The sequence below is a fragment of the Gymnogyps californianus genome, chromosome 3 (assembly GCF_018139145.2).
Source record: "Gymnogyps californianus isolate 813 chromosome 3, ASM1813914v2, whole genome shotgun sequence".
In the NCBI taxonomy this organism is placed as follows: Eukaryota; Metazoa; Chordata; class Aves; order Accipitriformes; family Cathartidae; genus Gymnogyps; species Gymnogyps californianus.
Genome location: NC_059473.1, coordinates 68,654,917 through 68,665,042, shown reverse-complemented (window position 1 = coordinate 68,665,042; position 10,126 = coordinate 68,654,917). Strand labels below are relative to the sequence as shown.

Genomic DNA, 10,126 nt, shown 5'->3' with positions numbered 1-10,126 from the left:
GCGACTTCCAGGGGAACGCTTCAGCGCCACCTCAGCGCCGCCGGGAGGGGCCGCGCCGGCGGCAGCGGGGAGGGACGCGGCGGGCCCCCGCTCACCTCCGCGCTCCTCCGGGGCGGTGCCGCGCGCGGCCGTTGGGAAGTGCGTCACGGCGGGCGCGCGCCTGCGCCAGGGCGGCGGATTCGAACGGCGGAGGGCGGTTGGGCGGGAGCCGTGGGGCCCGTTCTCGGCGGCAGCGGCCTCAGCGGGAGGAGGAGGAGGATGAAGCGCACGGCGCCCCGCAGCACTTTGCGGAAAATAATAAAGAAGCACAAGCCTCAGTTACGCCTGGCCGCTAACGCCGACCTGCTGGTGAGGAAGGAGAGGGGCGGGCGCCGTGTGTGCGGCCTGGAGTCGGGTGCGGGCCGCTCCGCCCCTCAGCGCTGGTCCCGGCAGCCTCCAGCCGGCCTTCTCCGGGCACAGGCCGGGGGCAGCGCCTGCTCCAAGCAGCCGGCGGTGGTCCCCAGCCGCTCGGGCAGCGCGGTGAGCTCAAGGGCTGAATCCTCCAGCTCCATGAGTACTCTCCCGGGGAGCCTGGGGTCGTAGCGCAGGGCCGGGAGCGGTTGTGCTTTTGGCCACGGCGGGCAGCTGCAGCTATCCTGGTTGCCTAGGGGCAGGTGTCCCTAAGTAGGGACGTTTAGTCTCTGAGTGTTTTATCGCTTGAAAGGTATGGACCGATGGATTGTGCGCACTGGAGCACTTTGGAGTTGCTGGGTGTAATGGGATGTCAAGTTACTACTAATGGTGTTTCGGCAGTGACCTACAGGCAGAGGGGAGGCAAGTTTATGGGGAGATAGGCGATTGGTTAGTCTAATAAAATACTAATAAGTAGTGATTGCAGCTTTCTGCTTTGCTGGTGGCTACTGTATTGTATGTTTCTGACAGTGAGTTTGGGGATTCAGGGACAGGCTGATGCATAAATATTGTGTCACTACATGTACACACTGCTGTTCAAAGAGTTTGGTGTAGACAGACTGAGAAATAGGAATTTGGATTATGTGGCTGTAATGTGCAGATGTTTGTTTTTTATGTAGAGCAATTCGGGTATACAGATATCAATCAACTGAAGTGTGATTAATGAGTTGCTAAGCTGTTAAGGCATCTTGAACGATCATATTTTTGTAGAAGGCCATCTAAATAATCTCTGTCCAAAACTAAGGAATGACAAGTCTTGTTAGTAATCAGAGGAGGAGAATATTGGTGTTGGGATCCTGTTCATGCTTTAAAAACACCTGCCATAAAGGTGTAGGGATAACAGAGCTATATTGAACAAGTTTCAGAAAACTGAGGCCAACAAAGCTGGATTCCTTCTGACCTGCGATAAGGGATTTGTGGCACAGGAAGGGTTTGTCTCACCAAGAAATTACTCGACTACAGCAAGGAATCCTGACCTCAAGAGAGCTTGTGGTAGCTGCCATATTGAAAAACAATAATATCTGTGCCTAAAAAATATTTTTTGAGGTGACTTAATAGGCTTAACTGGCTTGACTGTCATGCCCTCTTGTTTTCAAATGCATGTGATTCTCAGAGCATTAATGCATACTGTATACTAGTATGGTCCCTGACTTGAATTGTAAGTCCATGTTTCATATGTGTATAAAAGTTCTGTCTTGCAGCATCCTGAAAGTTGGTATCTGGATATATGAAGCTAAATGTAAATATACAAAATTTAAAAAAATTATGAGATTAATATGAATGAATATGGTAATTACATGAGAGGATTTACATTTGAATGTAAACAGTACATATTTTTCTGATTGGTCTAATAAAAATATGATCTCTTCCTACTGCTGTTGCTATCTTTGGAGTATTTTATGGACTAAGGACCTGGACCCTTGCTACTCATGCTCAACCCACTCAAAGCTTACTCAGTGGAATGCTGTAGTCAACTAATCAAACTTACTAATAAAATTTTTTGTAGTCGTTACTAACAGTTGGTCTGTGTTTCCATGGTCATGTTAATTTGGCTTCAAGGTAGTGTAGCTGTCCGAAAAGGGGTAAGTGGGACATCCCTCCAAATCTTGGCCATTGGTTCCCATCTCTTCCTTGTCCTGGCACTAGTGTTCTGTGGGCTGCAAAGACAATCAGTGAATTGAATTGACTGAAACGACTGAACAACAACAATCCGATCTAGCTTAAATTGTGGCTATGCAAATACTCATTCCAACACCAAGGATGAGATGAGAATGAATTTTAATAATGTGGTAGAAGCTTAGATTATCTCTTATGGTGATGTCAAATTAAATGGCCTTTAATGTTAGGAGGCTTGGCTTTTTTATTTTACCTTTAAATAGGAATGTCCATGTGGTGATTGTCCATGATGTTCTTCAACTAGGCATGTGGCTAACAGCTCTTTAGCTCTTTATTTCTGTGAATAAATAACACAGCTGGAGTTTTGCTTTATTTAGGAAAAAAAAAAAAAAAGAGGAGGGGGAGTTTAGTCCTGTAGTTAGACAAGTAACAAGTTTTGAGAGTATGTTTTTTAGTGTCTCTGTTATTCCCTACAAACCTTGTAAGAGTGATTAGATTGCATACTTTAGAAATTTATATAGTAGCTGTCTTAACAAGATGAAACCATATACATTTTGAGCAGAGTGCTAGTGTCTTCTGCAGGGAAATATGAGAATTGGCTAGTTCAGTTTCTGCGCTATCTTCCTGAATGATCCATGCTTTATGTTTGAATCTACTGCGGTACTTAGCCAGTCCAGTGAGGAAGTCTGCCTACCTGGCTTATGACATAATCAGATTGTTTTCCTTTTCCTGACCTTCAGCGATTATTTTTCCTCGATAAACCAATGTCGTCTTATGTGGTCATTACTAACAAGTTTGAAAGACCTAAGAATTCAGACAATTTTGTTAAATACCTGAATGGAGTTTCTTCTTCATTTTTCAGATTCTTTTGAACAAGTCTCGCTTTGAAATTTGAAGCTTTGTCAGAGCCTATTTCCTAAGTGTTAACATCTTTCTCTGTGCGCAGTGTCGCTAACAAATTTCAATAAACTTTCTCAAGAAGCTGTTTTTTTGAAGGAGTGTGATAATATGTTTGAGTGAAGAGATAGGAATAGTGTCTAAGGTTTTTCCAATGCTCTTAGAACTCAATTATTTACCTTTTTGAAAATAGAAGGTAAAGATTTTAGTACTGACATTCAGATATCCCCCCCCCAATGGTCTGAGAAGAAAAAGCTGCAAACACTGTTCTAGCTTGAAATTATAGAAGAAAAGAAGGAACTCAGCTGCTTGTTCTCTGCTAGAAGGGCAGATTTGTATTGACATTGCAGAAAAAGCTTAAAGTATTGCATTGAATGTCCCCTTTTTTTCTTCGTTATCTGCATAGAATGATGAATAAGTGTACATTGAAGGCAAAATATCAGTCTAAAGAATTGTTCTGAAGTTATGGCAGCAAAACAAAATTACAGAGCTTGTCCCCACTGTTCATTAGTTCTGTTGAACAGGTGTGTGGAAGTTGCTCTGCAAGCAGTGTTGTGAGTTTTTTACATACGTTCTTAAAACTTTACAACCTTTCTTTTATGGGAAACAAGCATTCTGTTGTGTAAGGTGGTTTTCACAAGTAGTTCACAACTGTTTTTAAATTTTATGCAGAGGGACAATAATCTAATACGTAGTAAAACAATGTCTTTAAACAAATGTGGTATCACTTAAGTACTTGTCAGTAACTGTCCCATTCATGGTATTCAGTCATTCTGCCTTTCATTAGCCTTTCTCAATTGCCTTGAATAATCTGGAATATTTATTAACATGTGTGCTCTATTGTGGAATGTTCTGATTTTAGTTATGTGACCATTTTTAAATCTGTAGGAGTACAGGGGAAACTTCTCCACATGCAGCAATTCACTTTGAAAATAGGAAAATAAAGGTACAGTGATTGTGAGAGAAGACGCAGTTTTTAAAGCCAGTTTTAAAATTAACACTTTTGCCTTTAGGTATCTCAGCAGGAGGACTTGCAAGTATGAAAGCTTATGTTTTGCCTCCCTCTTCTCCCCCAGGTTGTTTCCAGAAATCTAACCTCCATGTTGATAAGTCTAATAATGCGAGTTCTAATGTTGAACACTATTTTAGTGCCACTGCTTGATTCTGTCAGAGATTACTTCTGTGTAACTAAAGACTAGTTTAAAAACGGCTTTGATATTTTGCTAAATAAATATGCAAGAACATCTGCTTTTTGTGTAGTAGATGCTTCCAAACGATGCCAAATATTATGTAAATTTATCTATTGCACGCTGGCTTCATTTAGTTCAGGAGATTAAAAAAAACCAAAACACTAAATTGCTTGTCATATGAACACTGAAATGCCTGTCCTCTAACAGATTCTTTGTGCTGCAAACCCACTGCCGAAGTATTTCCTATAAACCCTGACTTGTAACTTTCCTTGGTATATCTTTCTCGACTTCGCGGATCAGGTATAGCAGAATAAGTATATCAGCTAATTCATATAAATAAAATTTCAGTAATATTTTTCTTGATTGAAAAAGTATTTTTGTGCACTTTACATAGCAAAGTTAATATTGTTTGCAAGTTTAATTTACAAAAGGTGCAATTACCAATTTTCAGATTGGACTATTAAAATAGTTCACATAATATCTGTATAAATGCTAGAGGTTTGTATTATAGGTCCCTTATTACAGAGGGGTACTTTTGGCTGGCAGTTTTTAGTCCAAGTTGGAGCAGTTCCTTGCCTGCTGAAATTTTTGCTGCTTCTGTACTAGCAGAGCAACATTCTGTATTGAATGGAATACTGCCCTACCAGTTCTTTTCATGTAAAAAGGTTAATTAAGTGATGAGCTGGGAAAAAATGGATGGAACCTCCTGACAGTGGAGAATTTCTTGTTCTGGAGAAATTAATGTCAATGCTCCTTTGCACTGGAAAGGGGCAGAAGTCCTTGAACTTGTCTGTGGTCCACTTGGTGATAAGGCAGGGATGAATTTGCTGTTCATTAAGTCTGGCCGTTGTAGTCACTGAAAGCTGACTATATTTACTAGTAAGCAAAAAGGCTCCTTCTTATTCTCTGATATTTATGTTTACATTTTATTATAAAAACCTGCTAATTAAAATCAGATTTGATTTCTGTTAGATCAGTTGTTTGTATGATCATTTCTAGAGCACTTTTACGACTTAAGTGTACTAAATTTAAACTATATTTACAAGAGTCTTGCAGTAAGGAATGTCTTAGGAATTTATTAAGACTTGAACTGAGTGGTACTTTGTTTCCCTGAGAACACCTTTCAGGAATTTAGAAGCAGTCTAATATGTGAATCCTCTGTCTCAAACAATGAACCACTAAAAAAACAAACTGTGCTTAAACAGTTTGAATCCTTCCTGATTTTTTTTTTTTTTCTTCCCTTTTTTAAAGGTACATTTGAACTTCTTACTGTTTCTCCATCGGCTAGCAGAGGAAGCCAGGACAAATGCTTTTGAGAACAAAAGTAAAATAATTAAACCTGAGCACACTATAGCTGCAGCAAAGGTAATAAAGCATTTTTAATACTTTTCTTTTTTGTTTAATGTAAAATGTATTATGACAGCATATACAAAAGTTTTCTGTGTTAGTGTTGATAAGTTTTTATTTATAATCCAAAACCTGCAGAAATGTAATGTTCTTTAATCCATCATTGGCATAATTCGCTGTTATAAGACATCAAATTAACTCTCCTTGCCCTATTAAATATAGCCCTATTTTTCTTGAATATTCCATGTTTAAATTCATAGTTTCAATATGTGGGTAAGTCTACACAGTAGTCTACCAGCAAGCATCCATGGACTGAAAGCCCAGGGAACAGGAGCAAATTCCAAAGTTGAAGGATCTTTATTTCAGATGATACTATATCAAGGAGGCATGCTGTCTTAACTTCAGTAATATAAATGAAGCTTTATGGAACAAGTGAGAAATAGTTCACAGAGGTTCAAAGATCTTACACCTTCAGTTCTTACCTGCTTAGTCTGAAAGATGTTTGAAGTGGATTCTTGCAGCATTGTGTGGATACTACTTGAACAAACAGATACTTTGTGTGATGATGTGTTTGGCAAGGGAAGAACTAAGGGAGGATTAAACTGTGGATTGCTTTATGGGTAGTTCAGCATAACAAAAATTGCTGTATGAATATCTGTGAAGGAGGAATCCTCTGCATTACAGAGCATGGTAAGTTTTGTGTACATGCAAAAGAAGGGAAAGAGGAAGGTGTTACGCAGCTCTCTCTCTAGAAAGAATTAGAGTAGTGTCAAAGTGTGACTGAAATCCTTTTGTATTCTGTAGGTCATTTCACTCGCTAATGTCTGCTTTACCTAGGTTTGATGAAGGAACTCAGTCTCTCATTTGTTGAATTATCTGTTCAACCACCTACTACTGCTGGGCAAATTGGAAGAACAAAACTCAGTGTTATCTGATATTTGGGTCCTGTGGCTTCTGTTTATCTTCAGTATATTTTTTTCCTCTGGTGAAATGTTTAGTTTGATACTTTCTATTACTATAGTAACAGAAATATATACAGGATGTGTAGGGTAGCCAAGTGAATGTTACAGTTGGAATCTTACGCATTTGTAATTTCTTTTTAACTGCAATCTTAACATTACTTGAACATTTTTGTGTTCCATTTATTTTTTTTTAAGATGAGAAGAAAGGAAAAACTGCCTGTATTTTAATAATGTTAACACTTAAATGGTCCCACTTGGGCTTTGAAGTTCATTTTTCAACTTAAACTCCAAACCAAAAAATGTCCTTCCAAGGGTCTGGGCACTCTTGATATAGAAAGAAATAAGGCATTACAAACAAAAATTGAGCATAGTAGCTGTATAATTGCAAATCTTATTTTTTTTCTTTTTGTCTAGGCCTAACGGGGTAAGAGCTTCAAGGAATCTGCTGAGGGCTTGAGAGCACTATTGCCATTCTCAGCATTCATTTTTAAAATAAGCCTTTTATTTCACAGACTTCTTGGTTATGAATGTTCTTATTTTAAAAAAATACTTTATGATATGGCATTTTTCTGTATGCTTTTGCTTTATTTCTAACCTTTTCCCTAGACTTTTACCCTTGGTGACTCTACTCTTGGAAACGGATTGTTTGGCTAGGTGAACCTTTGGTCTGAGTAGCCTAGCGTTTTGGATCTCTTACTGCTGCCTGGATTGTAGTGATAAAAGCAGTGATAAATATACTTTTTTCTTTTTACAGGTTATTTTAAAGAAAAGCAGAGGCTAGAAAACAGACTGCTGGAATTTGAAAGCATGTTTTTCTGTGTTTTCTCACTAACGTGAGATCCTGTGAGCCAGCTTTTGCTCTTGTGCAAGTATTTAGTTCTATTGATGTCTATCTCCTGACTCTGAGGATCTTGCTGTTTCTTTAAAAAAAATAAGATTCTTACAATGTATCTTTTCATACACTTCATGCATAATTCTAAAATGTGTGTCACTTGTCATTTAAGACTTTTGATGTACCTTGTTTCTTCCATAGTAATGGAGGAATGCCTATACCATAGTCACTCTTTAGGTATGATGTGTCATTTATTATTAGAAGTGTGAAACTTTTAAAGAACAGTAATAAAAATGCAGGTTTCACTAAATCCATTATAGATTATGCAGTTCAAAGCAGATTTACTAGCTAAACAAAAACTTGGCTTTCAAAATAATTGCTGTAGAAACTAATGTATTAAAAGTCTTGGCTTCAATTTATTTATAAATGTCTTAATATTTTTTAAATGACTTTGAAAAGTAGGCTAAAACTTCTATGTTCTGGGGAAAGAATACATATTTTGTATTTCTAAATCATGCCCTGAACTGTTAAGCAGGCCTGTTGTTTGATGTGGTATATGAGACAAGTTGGTGGTCTCTAATTCAGTTGGTGTGGACAGATGCACATTATGAAAAAGAAAAGATCTGGCACAGCTGATGTTTTCGAAGTTAGATCCTGTACAAATAGTGAAGATAAGTTGGCATGAGTGCCAAGCTACTTCCTCCCCCCTTTTGAGTGTCATCCTAACTTGTCAGAAGTCTGGAAATGTACATTATATAAAAATATCTTTTTAAATTAAAATCATATTCTATTCCTAATCTGATATTTTTAAACAGTTGCTGAACACTTTGCTTAATAAATCTTTTAATAAAGATATAGCTGAATCTCACAGTTTGAGCTGATCATACAGTTTTGTGGAATACGTAGTAGCTGATCCTTCATATGCATAGTGAGCTATTCTTAAAATAAAGAATTTTTGAAAACATTATGTATTGAGTAGTCTAATTTTGTTTAACACGTTACTGAATATATTCTAGAAACTCGGCAAAAAAGAATTGCATTTTATAAATATTTTTGTAGTCTAAGGAAACTGGAGCAATGCCAGAACTTCAAATTTTGTATCATGTCCACGTACTTTTTAAAATCCTGTACAACCTGTGAAAAGTCATTCTTTTACAGTATACAGAAAGGAAGGATGACTCTTCTGCTTTACTTAACTCATAGGGCTTATTTCAGTCTGCTTCTTGTAAGATTGACTAGATTCCTTATTCTGCATTTTCTTCTCTTACTCCCTTGGAATCCACAAAGAAAGCTGAGAACATACATGTGTAGAGGATATTTGGACTTAATAATCTGATGTACATTCTCAGGAATAAGGGAGATCTGACTGTATTTATATTTTTCTTTGCAATTATTGTCTGTGATGTAACAATTTTATTGCAACACTAGATTTTCCTTTGTTATAAATGTTTTCTCTTAATTTTTCCCTGAAATATTTTCTTATAGTCTTGTACAACCACATACCTTTCCTCATTGTACAGTTGAGTGCTGTAGCTTCTTTTGGAACTTGTTTTGATGTCCACTTTTTCTTTTTTGATTTGCCTAGGAGCAAGATCCATTCTGAGCTTAGTGAAATGTTCTCATTCTCCTGTAGTAGATGGATGATCAGCTACCGTTGGGGAAGGGTGGCGAGGAAGGGTTAAAACCAGCTACCAGTGTACTTTTTTAATATTTTATACAGTGGTTTTGGCCTGTATTCATGGTTAAGAAGGTGCCTTTTTTTTTTAATAGGAGAGGGACTTTTTTCTGTGAGCCCTGAGAAGGTTGAGTCAGAATGTGTTCTGTCACTAGAATGCCAGTACTTTGTGAATGTTTCATAATAGGTGAAGCAGGCAGGTATTTAGAAGACCTGAATAGCTTGGCAGGTATTCAGGTTTCTCTCTTAAACTTTAAATAAATGCTTACTGAAAATTAATGTGGTTGATGCAGTGTGGTTAAGCATTCAAAAATATACAATGTTATTATGTTTTTCTAGTATGTTCTTGAATGTTCACCATAAGGTTAATTATATTCATATTTGGCAGCTCTTCTGTACTCCTTCATGTATATACATAGGGTCTCTTCTCTACCCAGTACTCCTTACTGGATTTTTAAAATCAAAACTCCTTACAGCAGTGTCATCTAAATACCCATGAACACTTCCAATTAATATAACCTTGGAGGATATACTAATAATCTGTTTTCTGTTATTCTCTATTTAATGACAAAACATCAAGCACGTAGTTCTAGAAAATGTCTTTTTAAACTATATCTGTGGTAGAAGGCCTAATGAAGTTACATTCTCATATTTGAATTCCTGTGTTGATTCTCTGCCATTAGGAGGAAAAAGGCAAGGATTGAGGGAAGAGTCATGCTGATGCATTAATAAGGTGTCTCCTCTACTCAACTGTTTTCATGAAACCTTGAGAAATTTAGTGTTCAGAAACCATTGAGTCTATTGACTCACTATTGAATTTCCTCTGGTTTTAAAGGTAAGATTTAAGAGATTTTGCGAAGGAGAGGTGCTCAGACAATACGATTATGACTCTTAATTTCCTCAAGAAAGCAGGATAGAAAGCCTAAAAAATTAAAGGCACACTAAGACATTATCCAGTTTTTCTGTTCTCTTTCTTCTCTTTGCAGCTTTCCCAGTGTTCTTCTGTTTCACGTCCTACCCCACCTTTCACTATGACCTTCAATGAAAGAGGGAAAAGTCAAAATGAAGAAATAGAAGAATTTGGCAAAAGTACTTCTGGTGGCCCTTGTCTTGGTTTTCAGCTTTTCATGTAGCTAATGTTAGTTCCTGGGCCAGT

At 37.8% G+C, this 10,126-nt stretch overlaps 1 protein-coding gene across 1 annotated transcript; it reads left to right on the top strand.

Moving 5' to 3' along the window:
* The first annotated feature begins 201 nt into the window (after positions 1–201).
* On the top strand, positions 202–8,249 carry CENPW (centromere protein W). Its single transcript, XM_050894448.1, has 3 exons — positions 202–348; positions 5,406–5,519; positions 7,218–8,249. The coding sequence occupies exons 1-3, from the start codon at positions 259–261 to the stop codon at positions 7,242–7,244; spliced, it is 231 nt and encodes a 76-aa protein (XP_050750405.1). The 5' UTR covers positions 202–258; the 3' UTR covers positions 7,245–8,249.
* The last annotated feature ends 1,877 nt before the right edge of the window (positions 8,250–10,126 follow it).